The following is a 17,826-nucleotide window of genomic DNA, read 5'->3' on the forward strand; positions in this document are numbered from 1 at the left end:
CTGGCAAATCACACTTGTTGCAATTCCTGAATTTCTAGGATAGATTACCCTCCTGTTTCTGTCACTGCTTTTGGTTACTCTTCATTGCTTTCAAAGAGTTGTTTAATGGGGGTTGTTGTGGTTATTGTTTAGATTTTATGATTGCTATTTGCAGGAAGGTTAGTCCAACCAAGTTATTCACCATTACTGGAAGCTAGAATCCCCAGTCAAGCTGTTTGAAGAGTTTTCTGGCCGAGATCTACTCTGTTCTTGTTTTGCTACATTTGAAACATTCCCATTCACCCTCTTTAGTTTTTCATCTTCTTAATAACCCAGATGTTGGTCTGCTTCTAAAGATTGAAGACCCAGAGGTAAATTTTCTCTTAAATTCAATACATGGGTGTGCATAGCATTGAATAGGATATTTTGATCATACACTTTTATTTCTGATTCTATTAACTTGGAAGTTTGATCATTCAAACATGAGTGAGGATGAATTTACCTATTGCCTGAGCAGGGAGTGGAGCGATTGTGGGGAAATTGTTTGTTTATTCGGTTATTTTTGTAAACAAATGAAGCCATTCATTCATTACACAAATTCTTACTAATCACTTATTTTCTAACAACTAGTTTCTGTAATCTCTCTCCTCTCTGGATTTCCAGGATATCACATAGTCTCAATTTTTGTCCTCTCACACCATTTCTTCTCAGACTTCTTTAATACTGCCTCGTTAGTCTTCAATCACTGAATGCTAGAATTCTCCCACTGTTTTGTCCTGAGGCTTGATCTCTTTTCATTGAAGACTTTCTCCACACACATGTATGAAATTGGTTCCCCAAATTTGTAGCAAATATCAGACTTCCATTTTTATCTCCATCATCTTGATGGATTTTTCTGTACTCTGGTTCCATCACAACCTTTAAATGCTTAAAACTAAACCTGTGCTTAAAACTAAACTCATCCATCTCCAGGGGTAGAGATAAGCAATAGCTTCTCTTCCTGACTTACCTTAACCAACTAAGCCACCCAGGCACCCCTCAGTTTACCTTAATCCTCAATAACTTTCATATGTAACATCTCTTCCATGAGCTTTTCATTGGCATAGTTCAGTATCCCTACACAATGATCTAAGCCACATAGATTGAATAGTCTATTTTACCCTTGGTACTTGGCTATTGGGGAGCAGGAAGAAGAGGGTGAGGATGCTGAGTTTGAAATGATGTTGGGAAATCTAGGTACCTTAAAAGGACCTTAAACGTTATCTAATTCAGTGGTTATTAATCGTGGAATCTTCTTATGCAGAAGCCCAATATATTTGTTTATTATTGAAATGGAAATAGAATCCCCAGAGCCCCACCTTATGCTGATTTCCTCTCAAAGGCCCCTCCCCAGGTACCTCTGCAGCCCCTTAGGGACCCAGGAAACTATCAATTATAAAACCGTTGACTCAGTCAAAACTCTCATTTACAGATTAGAAAAATGAAACCAGAGAACCCTATTGAAATCTAAGCTTCTAATTGAGAGTCATGAATCTGTGTCAGTGCATTTGAGAGTGACAAAATTGCTTTTCTTTTTAAAACTTTCTACAAAACTGATTTGTATCCTGATAGGTTTCAGAATGAGAGGCATTACTAGGAAGACAGCTGCTCCATACAGCTGTCTTCACTGCTGCTACTCATGAGTCTTTCTCAAGTTGTAAGAACTTCATGTCATGGCAGCCCTGATGCCTGCCCTTAGAAAGAACTCTGCCCCATCTCATCCGCACTGGGAGCACTAGGCTGGAAGGCCCTGGGAGCATGTCCAAGACTCAAGACCCAGATGGGCCAAGAGAGATGTCCTGGCTGCTCACTCTGGCCCCTGATTCCAAGAAGGAGGGAAGATTATAAATGTAAATTGTTATGCAAATGGACCTCCTATTTAGCTGACTAGGATTCCTGGCTCCCAGAGAAGTAACTTCATCAGCCATAGAAAACAGCCTGAGGCTGCTACTGCTCCTTTTTCTGCTTAAAAACTCTCTCAGAAAATCAATCCTAATGGAGTTGGAAAATGAAGATTAGGCTAAATATGAGAGGTTTCCTTGCCAAATATCTCATGTTTCCTCAGGAATACCAAAGTTCTTACTTATCAACTTAGAATATAGTCAGCCTCACCAGGGCTCTGTCCCCACTGACCAAACATAATGATTCCTGGAACCAGCGTCTTAACCATGTATGACACCTTTTTTTTTCCCCCTTCAAAGCAGATGTGATTGAGACATATATTGGCCTGTTTAGGCAAGTCTGAAAAGCTATACTGGTTTCAAGCTTCACTTTTTAAATCATGCTATTTGACTAAGTAAATGTACAGTATTCCTGCCTTTTATTAGAAAATGAAATCAGCATCTAACTCCAGACTACAGTTGGGACTGAAGAGAGTTCGGTACTGCTGCTCCCAGGAGATCCCCAGTAGACTGATTTCTATACACCTCTCCCCAAGGCCATTTTTACCTCCATTTTATAACAGGAGTATAATGTCAGTACCACAGACTTCATAAAATTTTAGATGCCTAGATGCCACCAGGAGCGTGCAGGGAACTTGCTCCTCCTAAGTATCTGAATAAGAAGACATAGGTGATCAGCCCACAGGCAGAAACTTTGCCCTATCCCAAGCTTTGGATTCATAAGCTAGGAGAAATTTGGAACTCCCTTCCCCCTAAGTGTATCAGTTAGCTATCACCACATTAAAAAAAAAATAATAATAATAAGATTCAATGGCTTAAAATAGCAGTCATTTATTTTTACTGATCTTACTTACTTCAGCTGAACTAAACTGAGTTTGGCTGGGGAGACTTGGCTGTTCTCCACATTTCTCTCAACCTCCTCTTGGGATCATCAGGCCAGTCGAGGCATGTTCTTCTACTGGTGATAGCAAAGGCACATGAGCACAAGCAAAAACACACAGTCTCTTGAGGTTTAGGTTTGGAACTGGTATACCAGCACATCTGCCTCATTTCCTTTATTGTGGTAAAATATTCATAACATAAAATTGACTATTTTAAACATTTTTAAGTGTTCGGTGGCATTAATTACATTCACATCATTGTGCAACCATCATGCTTTCCATCTCCAGAACTTTTTCATCATCTCAAACTGAAACTCTGTACCCATTAAAAAACAATTCCCTGGGGCGCCTGGGTGGCGCAGTCGGTTAAGCGTCCGACTTCAGCCAGGTCACGATCTCGCGGTCCGTGAGTTCGAGCCCCGCGTCGGGCTCTGGGCTGATGGCTCAGAGCCTGGAGCCTGTTTCCGATTCTGTGTCTCCCTCTCTCTCTGCCCCTCCCCCGTTCATGCTCTGTCTCTCTCTGTCTCAAAAATAAATAAACGTTAAAAAAAAAAATTTAAAAAAAAAAAAAAAAAAAAAACAATTCCCTATGCTCCCCTTCCTCTAGCCCCTGGCAATCACTATTCTAATTTCTGCTTCCATGGATTTGACTACACTAGGTGCCTCTAGAATATTTGTCCTTTTGTGTCTGGCTTCTTTCATTAATGTGTTCATGGTTCATCCAGGTTGTCACACATGTCAGAATTTCTTTCCTTTTTAAGGCTGAATAATATTCTATCATACATACATGTCATACTTCATTCATCTACTCATCCATTGATGGACATTTGTGATGCTTTCACCTTTTGGCTATTGTGAATAATGCCGCTATAAACATTAGTGTACAAATAGCTATTCAAGTCCTGGTTTTCTATTCCTTTGGTTATATATATCCAGAAGTGGAATTTCTGGAGCATATGGTTAATTCTACATTTAATTTTTTGAGGAACCTCCATACTATGTCCCACAGTGGCTGCATCAGTTTACATTCCCACCAGAAATACACAAGGATTCTACTTTCCCCACATCTTCCTCAACACTGGTATTTCCTTTTTTTTTTTTTTAATAACGATCCTACTGGATGTGATGTGTAGCTCATTGTGGTTTTGATTTGCATTCTGTAAAAATTAGTGATATTGAGCATCTGTTCATGTGCTTATTGGCCATTTTAAAATCTTTGGAGAAATGTCTATTTAGGTCTTTTGCCCATATTTTTTTTTTTAGTTTGACTGTTTATATTGTTGAGTTGTAAGAATTCTTTATATATTCTGGACATTAATCCCTTATCAAATCCACGATTTGCAAATATTTTCTCCCATTCTGTGGGTCACCTATTCACTCTGGTGACAGTGTCCTTTAACACACAAAAACTTTCAATTTTAATGATGTCCAGTTTATTTTTTTCTTTTGTTAACTGTGTAGTATCATATCCAAGAAATCATTGCCAAATGCCATGAGACTCTTGCCTGTGTTTTAAGAGTTTTATACTTTTAAGTTAATTTTTTATATGGTATAAAGTAAATACACAACTTCATTTTTTGCAAGTGGATGTCTTGTTTTCCCAGCACCATGAAATGGTCCTGGCATCCATGTTGGAAATCATTTGACCACATAAGCAAGAGTTTATTTTAGGACTCTCTATTTTGTCCTGTTGGTCTATAATGTACATCTTTTTTACCAGTACTATACCGTTTCAATTACTGTAGCTTTCTACTAAGTTTTGAAATCAGGAAGTGTGAAAACCCCAAGTTTGTTCTTCTTTTTCAAGATTGTCTTGGCTATTCAGTATCTGTTGAGATTCCATATAAACTTTAGGGTGGATTTTTATATCTGTGCAAAAAAAAAAAAAAAAAAAAAAAGAAAAGTCATTGAGATGTTGATAGGGATTGCACTGAATCTGTAGTTCACTTGGGGTTATTGACATCTTCACAATATTAAGTTTTCTAACCATGAACATAGCATCCTATTTATGTTTTAATTTTTTAGCAACATTTTGTTGTTTTCAGTGTACATGTTTTTCATCTCCTTGGTTAAATTTATTCTTAAGTATTTTATTCTTTTTGATATTATAAATGGAATTGTTTTCTTAATTTCTCTTTCAGATTGTTCATTGTTAGTGTAACATCTGACTCATTTTATTGGCCAAAGTAGTCACATAGCCAAACCCCAAATCAGGAGGTGGGGAAGTACATGTAACCCACCCATCATGGAAGGCCACTGCAAAGTTACATGGCAAAGTGAGTCAATACAGGGAGGAATGAAGAACTGGGTTCTGTAACAGTGGTATCCCATCCTGAACTTCATAGAGTCAATTACAGCGTTATTTTTCCAGGGCCCTTTTTCAAAGTGTGTGTGTATATGTATATATGTATATATGAAATTAGGGCATTAGGAGACAAAAGGAATGAGCAGACAAAGGAAAGAGATAACAGGGAGGCTAAGTAATTTGCTGGTGTGCAGCTATACAAGTGGCAGATAGAAAGGAAAGAACACAAGGCAAGGAATCAGAAAGGCTGCTACTTAATCGTGGGAAAGTATCTTAACATCATTGGGCCTCAGTTTCCTCCTCTGTAGGCTAGATCATCTCTAAGGACCTTCCCTGTGTTAGCTCTGCATCCTAGTATAAATTCTAATAGTGTTGACCCCGGAACAGAAAAGAAGACAACATTGGAAAATTCCTTCTCTTACAGATCCATAGGTGGCCATTGCAGGTGGCCATTCTCTTGTCTCACAGATCTCATCATTTTCTGCCTTACATCTCAGTTTTATTAGTGTGCTTTGTTTCTTATTCAATACCAGCTAGGATCTCCTTGCAAGAAGGAAGATAACCATCACTGTCTTATCTATCCCCAGAACAGTAGGCACAAAATCGTTACTTCTGTAACTAAATTGAGGGAAAACTGCCAGTATCTTTAATTTTGACTGGTTTACCATGTGTTTTGAGCTTCTAAATAAATTTTCTGTGGAAGCTAAGTTCTTGAGGACACAACAGCAAATTCAGCGAGTACTCTGAATTTAAAGAAAATTAGGTTTTTCTCACAGCAACAATCAGTTTACTTTAATAATTCTATGCTACAAAAGCTTGAGTAGACATAATATCTAAGCTTAATATTTTGGAATTTTAATGTATCAAAGTATGTTTAATGACTATGTAGATAATTAGAATATCATACATGTCCAAATGCAGGCTTGGTAAGAGCTGTTAGAAGGCCAAGGTTCTTGACTGATAGAAAAATGAAATTGGTGTTTACAATTGCTTTCCTAGAGTCTGTTAAAAATTTTTGGCTTGAAAATCACATAAAGAGTAAAATGGTAGCAGATACTAGACTTTTACCAATTAAATTGATTATTAACTGTTACTATGTAGCATCTTTTCCAACTCACTACATTTGAAGAAGTGATTTCTTCCAGTAGAAAATCAGTGTAGGAACTAATTAACTTCAAAATTTTTTCAATGAGTGAATATTAACTGCTTCATTTTTTAAAGGTTAATTACAAGGACATAGAAATAAGCAGTTTGTATTCTCCGAGAATTTTTACTTAATTGAATGAATAATAGTCACCTTCCCAGAATTCCAGAGAATAAAAACATCTATTTGCTTGGAAATAGCAAGCAAAAGAAAAATGCCACCGGTAAGGGGGCTACAGTGCATGTATGGCTTCTAGAGCCACAGAGACACTAAAAGAACTTGTCAGGAATATGTCCCTCTTGGCTTTATTAATGGCTTCTCTCTCTTCTCTTCTCCTTCTAGGCTGTCCCATCAAAGGTCATCCTACCCCAAATATCACCTGGTTCCATGGTGGTCAGCCAGTTTCCACTGTCCCAGGACTGACACATCATATATTGGCAGCTGGACAGATTCTCCAGGTTGCAAATCTTAGTGGCGGGTCCCAAGGGGAATTCAGCTGCCTTGCACAGAATGAGGCAGGAATGCTTGTGCAAAAAGCCTCTTTGGTGATCCAAGGTAAGAAACCCTTCAGGCTTTGGGTGCTGGGCTTATTGTTTGAACAAGAAAGTTGACCTGAGAATCTAATTATCTAATAGAACTAAATTATTTCTGATCTCCAGTGGTTCCTAGAGCATGAAAGTCAAAGCTGAATCATGTTTCCATACAACGAGGCCCTTCAGAAGAGCCACCAGGCTCTGTCCCAGCAGAATCTGGAAAAGTCAGTGCTGATTTCATAAATGGGCCCTTCTGCTTCACAATGTTGGTGCTACCGTGGACCAAAGAAACACCATGATATATGAAAGTCAAAAAAAAAGTTTCATTTATGCTTGTTTAGTAAGAAACACACAGAGACACACACACGTGTGCATGCAAGCACACATGTGCAAGTTTTCTCTGTAGGTTTTGTTAGAAAATAACCTCTTGATCAGAACTGCTTGGTTATTGCCTCCTCTCCTGGAGATTCAAGCCAGTGCCAGTACCTGCTTATCGTCCGAAAGAGTCTTAAACTGCAGTCACGTGCTAAGTGTTTTGCAGGCACCTTTCTTGTGGCCCCATCAAAGACAGACTGGATGGCTCATGCATTAATCTTCCAGGAACACAGGCGGGTCAGAAAGCCCTTGGGAGGGGCTTGGCATTAGCTGCACCAAGAAAGCGTTGTGAATGAGCCCAAAACAGTGAGAAATAAACCCAAAGTGGGCCATGTTAAATAGAAAGTAAGTGAGGCTTTCAAGTTTCCCATAGGCTAGTTCTAACCTGTGGCCTGTGTGTGATTATTTTAAGGGAAAGCAAAATTCTTTTGCATGCATTCTAAAATGGAGTATTCTGTGGGAAGGGACAGAATTTTGTGCCAGTGTAGCACAGGAGGAGGGAGATTTTTCTGAGCAAATGGGTTTTCCCCTTAAACATCCTCCCCTGCCATTTGGCTTTCAAGACAGGAAAGTAAATGTTCCATTTTCTTGCCAACCAGCCATTCTCTGCTGAAAACCAGAAGCCAGTGCCTATCTGCAAGATTTGTAATATACGACCTTGCAAATAAGCACTCCCAATTTACCAGCCCACAGTTATTTTTAACAGCTTTCCTACCAGTGAGTCCCAGACCCCCAAAAAGAAAATCCAAAGAAATTGAATTTCTCCCTTACGTCATCGTCTCATGTCCAGAGTACTCTCTGGATAGACTGGGTTTTCTTTCATTTAGTAACATCTACAAAGTCCAACACAAATGTGCACATATAAATATGAGTGTTAGTTATTTGTGATATTTTTATATCTCTTTGTTGAAAAATAAAGTCACTTTCTGCTGAACCACTCGAAAGAAAAAGCACTTTGGAAGTGTGCTTAAAAATATTAAGGACCAGAGGCACTGATTCTAAATACTCTTTGGGCGCCAGGTGCTGGGCTAGGCCCTTTCCCTTCATTATATCTGGTGCTCACAATAACTTCACAAGGTAGAGGCTTTGTACTCCCTTTACGGATAAGCCAACTGAGTCTCCTGGAGATGATGCCACTTGCCTGCATAAGTTGGGAATGGAGCCCACTGACAGAGCCTCATTCATAACAATTCGTGCCCACAGAGCATGGGCAATAATGCAGTCTTCTTTTCACCTCTGATCCTCCTCCTGTGACAGATTACTGGTGGTCCGTGGACAGACTGGCAACCTGCTCAGCCTCCTGCGGTAACAGGGGCGTTCAGCAACCCCGCCTGAGGTGCCTCCTGAACAGCACAGAGGTCAACCCCACCCACTGTGCAGGGAAGGTGCGCCCTGCCGTGCAGCCCATTGCATGCAATCGGAGAGACTGCCCTTCTCGGTGAGTGTGGCAGATACTGGCTCGGGGCTCCCCAACCCCAAGGCTGGGCCCTGGCTTCTAGCCGACTTGGTGGCTAGCCTTTGTCCAGCACTGCACAGGGAGAGACACGGAGTGCCGGCAAGGGGGCCTGCCATCCAAGACACTGTTCTTTTCTCTAGGTACAGACTTGTCAGGCCTCTCCACTGTGCAGAAGAGATCCCTCAGGATGGGCCTCCTCCCTCAGCAGTTTATTCCCTTACCACTCGGCCGGCTAAGGGCTATCTGGTTGTCCCAAGTGCCCGAGAGGATCTGTTCAGGGAACAGGAGCATCCCAGGCCCTAGCAAGAGCTAGCTTGCATCCTGCATTAAGAAATGGGCTCTCCAGTTTGTTTGTAAGAGGAGAAATGTGTTTGCAGTTGAGGTGCTGAGGAGATAGGAATTACTGACCTCAACCCCAGCCCCTCCCCTTTCTTCTAACTTCAAAAACTGTGCTAATCAGTACTCCAGTTTAGGTGAGGAAATCTTACCCTAGCCTTGTCTTTGAAGGGTTGCATCCTGCTGAAGTCACAATAAATCTTCATTTTCTATAGTCGCCTCACTGTTGGATATACATTCTCAGCATCTTGTCTCAGAATGACACCCACCATCTCTGCCTCTTACAGCCTAGAGAAGCTGTGAGTCGCACAGAGCACCCTACCCCCAGTTTGCAGGCAGTAGTTAAAGGGATAATGGATGGGTTTAGAGTTGGCACCAGCATGGCACCCCAAGCCTGGGGGGACTTGGCTGGGCCTTGCAGTGGCCCTTTCGTACCTATCTGTGGGACTTTCATATACTACTTAGGCAACCGCTTTGTGTTTTGCCAGCTGAGTCATAAGGAGCAGCTGAAACCAGGAGAGACTCAATGAAATATGAAACACGCTCATTAATATCAGCAGTTTGACTTGCTGACGGGAAGGTTTCCATGGGAATGATTAATGTCCTTTTATACCCTTCCTGAACTGTAACATAGCCGTCCCTCTCCTTTCTCAAACCCCCCATCCCAGCTCCTGAAAAATTGCTGAAATGTATATTTGGAAATAAAAGTTGATTGAAATGCAGGCCTGACATTCACCGGGGATGTAAGAGGCTGGAAGACTGCCCTCGCCAAGCTATTTGAAATGAAGACGACGTCTTGGACATGCCAAGGACTTTTTGATTTGCTGTGGTGATGGTCAGAATCAATCAGCCTCATTTACTTCTGCAAATGAAATAATGGCCATGTCTGCTTGGGTTTCAGTGCCCCCAGGAGCTTTAAAACACCTCGTGCCTGCTTCCTAAGTGGCTCTGCTCCTGTGGGTTGGAAATCTGCATTCAGTCATCTCTCTCCAGGGCAAATGGAGCAGGGAAGTTCCACCAAACTAAATAAGTCACAGATCCAGATTCAAGAGGAATGTGCTCCCTGTCTCTGCTACTTGCCTCTCCTGAGAGCCAGATGTGGCGCCACTGGAGTAGGAAGTGGCCACAGGCTTACCTTTGACTAGTTTCCCTGCCAGGCCTCTCAGGCACTTCAGTAGCCTTCTTTGAACACAAACAAGTATTGCCCTGGTTGTCTTTGAATAGGGCTGGGAGGTCCTGCTTTGACCCAGGTAGCTAGTCAGCCATTTCATTTAGATAAACTTTTTCTCGGGCACTAAAACCAAAGAATGTTTTGGTGGGTGGGTATTTGATTGGTTATCCCCTAGATTGAATAAAATGGCTGGAAAGCACCAAGTCTTTTCTCGCTATTTTCCCCCAAACTGTGCCCCCTTCCCCTTCTCTGAGAACTAACAGTGCAAACATGCACAGAGAGCCCCTACAGGTTTATATATGGACCGAGGATTTCAGAGTGTTTTACTGGATTACAGCTTGGCTTGATGAGAAAGGCCATTTGCACAGTCTCAGTCAATCTCACCTCTAAGGATCCCAATTGTAGTTGGAAGAGAACATTCTGAGAGGAACTACATTTGCCACGTGCAGCCCTCAAAGAGGTGTAAGACCTATAGACTGTGACCCATGGAGGGGAGAGGTGGGAGACTGCTCCAGAAAGCTAGAATGAATTTTGCATGTTTCTCGGGGATTAAACAAAATCCAGTGGCATGTGGGTTAAGGCAAGGGAGAAAATACAGTGAGTACCAGCAGATAAAGTGTCGACTTCAGTGAGAGCCAGATTACTGCCTGGGTCAGGAAGTGGCACAGTTTGGGTCTGACTTCCCTAGGAAACTGGCCCTCTTCTGTCACATACTTGGATGGCTTTAGGAACTCCAGTGCAGTGTAACTACCTAAAGGACTGTCTGCTCAGAGAGTTCTACCTGCAGGCTCACGGCTTTTGGGACCAGGGTCAGGTTGAGACCACTGATCTTCAGACTACTCTTTCAAGATGCTTTGTAGTCAATTTCCAAAGATTATTTGTTTCCTGTGGCTACCATTACAAATTAACACAAACACGGTGGCTTAAAAGAAAAGACGTTTATTCTCTCATACTTTTGAAGGCCAGAAGTCCAAAATCAAGATGTCAGCAGGGGTGCACTCCTTGCAGCTTCCTCGAGCCTTGCAACTTCTGGTGGCTCCGGGCATCCTGTGACTTGTGGCCACATCACTCCGGCCTCTGCCTCTGTGGTCACACGGTCTCCTCCTCTTCTCTAATTTCTGTCTTTCTCTTATAAGGACATTTGTGATGACAGTAAATGTAGGATAATCTCATCTCAAAGTCCTTAATTATACCTTTAAAGACCCTTTGTCCAAATATGGTAACATTTACAGGGATTTGATGTAGATTCTTTTGGGGGACCATTTTCAGTCTTCCATGTACACCTTGGAAAAGTACTAGTAGCTGTGTGATGAGAACAGAGGGATGTACAGGCTCTTTTTCTGAGAACATATGGCATCATTCCTCTGTCCAAGGCCTGACCCTCAGCAGCTGCCCTGATTCTTCTCCCTCTCCCCAGGTGGATGGTGACCTCCTGGTCTGCCTGTACGCGGAGCTGTGGGGGAGGTGTCCAGACCCGCCGGGTGACCTGCCAGAAGCTGAAAGCCTCTGGAATCTCCACTCCTGTGTCCAATGACATGTGTACCCAGCTTGCCAAACGGCCAGTAGACACCCAGGCCTGTAACCAACAGCTCTGCGTGGAGTGGGCCTTCTCCAGCTGGGGCCAGGTGAGAGGATTTTATTTGACAGATAAATCTAAAAGCATGGACGCTGCCAAAGTAGGAAGTAAAATGCAACCACTGCCACATTCTCTGTGATGTCAGACCTTTCACATCCCATCTGTCAATCAACTCACCTGCCCAGTATCCATCCTAAAGCTTAGAGTTTCTGCTCATTCTTGTCAGACACACCTCCCACAGCCATTACAGTTTTCCTATTGATTTCCCTCCCCCCCTGAGGTCTTCCCTTTCTCAGGCCATTAGCGAACCCTCAGCACCCCTTTCTTCAGACTCATTTTCTGTAAGGCCACCTCTCCTCACTATCTGTCTGAGGCTGATGATTTAAAACTCCGATGAGATCCATGTGGGGACTGCAGTCTTATTCTGGGCCAGGGGTTCTCAACTGGGATACACAGAATCGGCCAGGCTGCACCTCCCCGAGATTCTAAGTCAGTTGTTCAGAGGCGGGATCTGAGCATGGGCAAGTTTTAGAAACTATGCAGGAGATTCTGGGGTGCAGCCATAGTAGAGAACCCCTATTCCAAGCCAAGAAGAGTTGAAGCCTAGGCTGGATTGCTTTGGAACCACCAACTCCCTTCTCAATTCTCAGCCAGAAGACAGCCAAGAAAGTCCTAGGTTAGCTTAACACACTGCAACAATGCAGGCTCATTGGACCCCAGGAGGGATGGGGCCTCTTCTAGATATAGGAAGGAACCACAAGACTCTCTCCATTTGGAGAGGAAATTTTATGTTTAGTTATGACTTTACAAATTAACACAAACTGAAGATTCTCGGTGGGGAAGAACAAACCTGAGCAATGACAGACACTATGCCATGATGGAAGCCACCTTGGAGGCACTGATAGTCACTTGGCCATTGTTCTCGCATCATTTCTGAATCAGGTAGGACTGAGCATTAGTCAGAAATTCCCACTATAATTAGAGGCCTAGGCTTTCCCCAGTGCAGATGCATAGGATCTCTATTTAGCGAAAGTAGTTTTCCTACTCCTCTGACCCCTTCTCTGTTTTAGAATGTTGTTGGCACGGGGTGGGGACCAAAACAATCGAGTGTGGTGCTTGGGGGAAATAACATAATTGCATATGTTCTGTTCCTTTCAAAGCGTGTGTTCAAAACCTCCTGAGGACTTACTTAGCATCTAAAAGCTGCCTGCCGAGGCTGATAATCAGCTAGTACCCATCCCACTAACTATGTGGTAACAAGTATTGTTTGTCAGAGGCTGACACTATTGACAGGATAACCACTCTGGTCAGGCATAGTTTGTGACTGGTTGGTATCTGAAACATGCCATTAAGCATGGCGTGCTAGAACACCCCAAAACCACCACAAGGCTCTTAATTCTTTGTGTAACTGTGTGAACTAATGTACCTGAACATCTTGGGCAGCTAGCAACTTGAAACTTGTTGGAACTGGCTCTCTGCACATTACTGCCTTCATGTTCCTCCATCCCCACCCCGAGGTGTGTTCTTTGGAAAACAATCACTTGGAATTTCCCATGAAGTTAATATATGCTGTAGCCATCTCTAACAAAGATCAAATGTTATTTGGAGGAAATCTGGCCATGCACTTGCATAAGCCATTCCTGTCCCAGGTGAGTCCTGGGATAATCTCAGCACTGGCCAATCAACACACTCGGCCTGAGTCTCCTTTTTGGCACCTTTACCAGCCCTCCCTTATTTCTAGTGACCTAATGTATGTGCTTCATAATTAAAGACGCATGAGCTCCCTTTTGCTCTGATGCCTGGGGGATATCATCTTTCTCTTACCTGGAAAAGCCCACTTCTGCTAGCTTTCATTCAGCCCAAGGCTTACTGCTTCTAGGCCCTCCAGGCTCACTGGCAGTTTGTGAAATTACAATTGGGAACAGATCTGGCTACACACGGGGGAGATGTTTTGCATTGTATCACTGAGGTCACTGAAGAGGACATACATTGTGCACGTTGATCATTCTCAGTGATGACTTTTTCTAAAAGAGAGGAAAAAAAGGTCCTTCCCCCTTCCTTTCCCTCAAACCCTCTCATCCCCTTCTTCTAAAACCTTGTAGGCAAGTAGATCTCAAGCTTTAATGTGAATCATTAAATCTTTAACCTGGATTTATTCTTAATGTGGATCTTGTTAAAAATGCAAATTCTGATATGACAGGTCTGGAAGTAGAGCTTTAGATAAAGAATTTTTTTACTGAGGTATAATTGATGCATGTCATTATATTTTCAGGTGTACAACATATGGTTTGATATTTGTATACATTGCAAAATAATCCCCACAATAAGTCTAATTAACAACTGTCACCACACCTAATTAGAAAAAAAAATCCTTGTGATGGAGACTTTAAGATCAACTCTTAGCAACTTTCAAATATGCAATACAGTAGGATTAACTATAGTCACTATGCTGTACCTTACATCTGCATGCCATATTTATAACTGGAAGGCTGTACCTTTTGACGGCCTTCACATACTTCACCTATCCCCACCTCTGGCAATCAACAGTCTATTTTCTGTACGTCTTATGGCTGGGGGAGGTTTTGTTGTTTAGATTCCACATATGAAACCACACAGTATTTGTCTTTGTCGGTCTGCCTTAATTGACTTATGCCCTCAAGGCCTTTACATGTCATCACTAATGGCAAGATGTCATTCTTTTTTTGGATAAATAATATTCCTCTCTCTCTCTCTGTGTGTGTGTGTGTGTGTGTGTGTGTGTGTGTGTGTACACCATATTTTCTTTATCCGTTCATCTACTGATGGACACTTACGTTGTTTCCGTATCTTGGCTATTATAAATAATGCTTCAATGAACATGGGGGTGCATATACCCTTCCAAGTTAGTGTTTTCATTTTTTAATAAATACCTAGACATAGAATTGCTCGTTGACATGGTAGTTCTATTTTTAATTTTTGAGGAACCTACATACTGGTGTTCATGGTAGTTGCACCAATTTACATTCTCACCAGCAATGCACAGTGGTTCCTTTTTCTCCACATCCTCACCAACCCTTGTTATTTCTTGCCTTTTTGACATTAGCTATTCTAACAGGTGTGAGGTCATATCTCATCGTGGTTTTGATTTGCAATTCACTGATGCCTGGTGATCTTGAGCACATTTTCATGTTCCTGTTGGCCATCTGTATGTCTTCTTGTAGAAAACGTCTATTCAGATCCTCTGCCTTTTTTAACTTGGATTGTTTGATTTCCTGCTATTGAGTTGTAAAAGTGCTTTATGTATTTTGGATACTAACCCCTTATCAGATAAATGATATCTTCTCCCACTCAGTAGGTTGCCTTTTCATTTTCTTAATGGTTTTCTTTGCTAATGTAGTCCCACTTATTTACTTCTGCTAATGTTGCCTTTGCTTTTCATGTCAGATTCAAAATATAATTGCTGGGGCTCCTGGGAGGCTTAGTCAGTTAAGCCTCTGACTTCAGCTCAGGTCATGATCTCATGGTTCGGGAGTTTGACCCCCGCATCAGGCTCTGCGCTGACAGTACACAGCCTGCCTGGGAGTCTCTGTCTCTCCCTCTCTCTGCCCCTACCCACTTGCTTGCTGGCTCTTTCCCAAAATAAACTTTTAAAACGTTTATTTATTATTTATTTTTTTTTCCCAAGAATGATGTCAAAGAGCTTATTGCCTATGTTTTCTCCTAGGAGTTTTATAATTTCAGGACTTAGGTACAAGTCTTTAATCCACTGGTAGTGAAATTCTGTGTATGGTGCAAGAGTAGTCCAATTTCACTGTTTTCCACTTGGCTATCCAGTTTTCTCAGCACCATTTATTGAAAAGACTATCCTTTCTCCATTGTATATTCTTGGTTCCTTTGACATAAATTAATTGAGCATATATGCATGGATCTAATTCTGAGCTCTCTGTTCTGTTCCACTGACCTATGTGTCTGGTTTTATGCCAAACTATATTGTTTTGATTACTATAGCTTTATAGTAGTTTGAATAGGGAGCATGATGCCTCCAGCTTGTGTTCTCTCAAGATTGCTTTGGCTATTTGGGGTCTTTTGTGGTTACATACAAATTTTAAGACTGTTTTTTTTTTATTTCTGTGAAAAATGCCATTGGAATTTTGACAAGGATTGCATTTAATCTGTAGATGGCTTTGAGTAGTATGAACATTTTAACCATATTGATTCATCCAATCCACAAACACAGAATATCTTTCTACTTGTGTTTTTTTTCAATTTATTTCATTAATGTCTTACAGTTTTTCAGTTTACAGGTCTTTAACACCTTGGGTAAATTTATTCCTAGATATTTTCTTTTTGATGCAATTGTAAATGGGATGGTTTTAATTTCTCAGACAGTTTATTATTAGTCTAGAATTACAACAGACCTTTTGTACTGATTTTATATCCTACAACTTTACTGAATTGGTTTATTATTCTAACAGGTTTTTGATGCTCTTTAGGATTTTCCATATAAAATGTCATCTTCAAATATTAACAGTTTTACTTCTTTCCAACTTGGATGCCTTTTATTTCTTTCTCTTGGCTAATTGCTGTGACTAGGACTTCCTATACTACATTGAATAAAAGTGGCAAAAGTGGGCATTTTTGTCTTGTTTCTGATCTTGGAGGAAAGGCTTTCAGCTTTTCACCATTGAGAATGATGTTTCCTATGGGCTTGTCATATAGGGCCTTTATTATGCTGAGATACATTCCCTCTGTACCCACTTTTTTTCTATTTTATTTTTTATTACTGAAGTATAGATGACATGCAATGTCATTTAGCTTCAGGTGTAGAACATAGTGATCCCACAATTCTATACATTACTCAGTGCTCAGCACAATAAATGCAGTCACCAGCTGTCACCATACATTATTACAATATTGCTGACTATATTCCTTTGTGATGTACTTTTCATCTGTATGATTTATGTATTTTATAACCGAAAGTTTGTACTTCTTAATGCCCTTCACCTATGTCACCCAACACCTCACTCACCTCCCCTCTGGCAACCAACAGTTTGTATTTAAGCGTCTCTGTATTTGTTTTCTTTTTTTTTTTTTTTTTAAACATTTATTTATTTTTGAGACAGAGAGAGACAGAGCACGAGCAGGGGAGGGTCAGAGAGAGAGGGAGACACAGAATCCGAAACAGGCTCCAGGCTCTGAGCTGTCAGCACAGAGCCCGATGTGGGGCTCAAACTCACAGACCGCGAGATCATGACCTGAGCCGAAGTTGGCCGCTTAACCGACTGAGCCACCCAGGTGCCCCTGTATTTGTTTTCTAGATTCCACATGTAAGTGGAATCAAATAGCATCTATCTTTCTCTACCTCACTTATTTCACCTAGCATAATATCTTCTATGTCTGTCCATGTTGTTGCAAATGGCAAGATTTCACTGTTTTTTTATGGCTGAGTAATAACCCATTATCTGTCTGTCTATCTATCTGTCATTCATCTATCAGTGGACACTTGGGTTGATTCCATATCTTAGCTACTGTAAATAATTCTACAACAAATATAGAGGTGCATACTTCTTTTTGAATTAGAGTTTTCATGCTCTTCGGGTAAATACCCAATAGTGGAATTACTGGATTACGTGGCATTTGTTTTTAATTTTTTGATGTTCTCCTATACTGTTTTCTGCAATAGTTACACCAGTTTACATTCTCAGCAGCAGTGCACAAGGGCTCCCTTTCTCCACTTCTTTGCCAAAACTTGTTATTTCTTGTCTTTTTCATACTAGCTATTCTGACAGGTGTGAGGTGATATCTCATTGTTTTGATTTGATTTGCATTTACCTGATTAATGATGTTGAGCATCTTTTTGTGTGTCTTTGGGGCATCTGTATTTATTCTTTGGCAAAATGTCTATTCAGGTTCTCTGCCCATTTTTTCATTGGATTTTGTGTGTATGTGTTGAATTGCGTAAGTTCTTTATATATGTTGGATATTAAACCCTTATTGGATATGTTATTTACAAATAACTTCTCCCATTCACTAGGTTGCCTTTTTGTTTTGTTGATGGCTTTCTTAGCTGTGCAAAAGCTTTTTAGTTTGGTATAATCTCAATAGTTTATTTTTGCTTTCCTCTCCCTTGACTAAGGATACGTATTCATAA

The 17,826-nt window shown here is 41.1% G+C and overlaps 1 protein-coding gene across 8 annotated transcripts in view; it reads left to right on the forward strand.

The window, feature by feature from the left end:
- Positions 1-17,826, forward strand: part of ADAMTSL1 (ADAMTS like 1) — an 884,660-nt gene that overhangs the window by 843,336 nt on the left and 23,498 nt on the right. For 7 of the 8 annotated variants that reach the window (XM_045467750.1, XM_045467751.1, XM_045467748.1 and 4 more), the window contains 3 exons: positions 6,592-6,804; positions 8,415-8,595; positions 11,538-11,745. In XM_045467750.1, coding sequence (XP_045323706.1) covers positions 6,592-6,804; positions 8,415-8,595; positions 11,538-11,745 — 602 coding nt within the window. The other variant, XM_045467756.1, reaches the window with a different exon arrangement.

Source organism: Leopardus geoffroyi, chromosome D4, assembly GCF_018350155.1.
Source record: "Leopardus geoffroyi isolate Oge1 chromosome D4, O.geoffroyi_Oge1_pat1.0, whole genome shotgun sequence".
NCBI classification, from domain to species: domain Eukaryota; kingdom Metazoa; phylum Chordata; class Mammalia; order Carnivora; family Felidae; genus Leopardus; species Leopardus geoffroyi.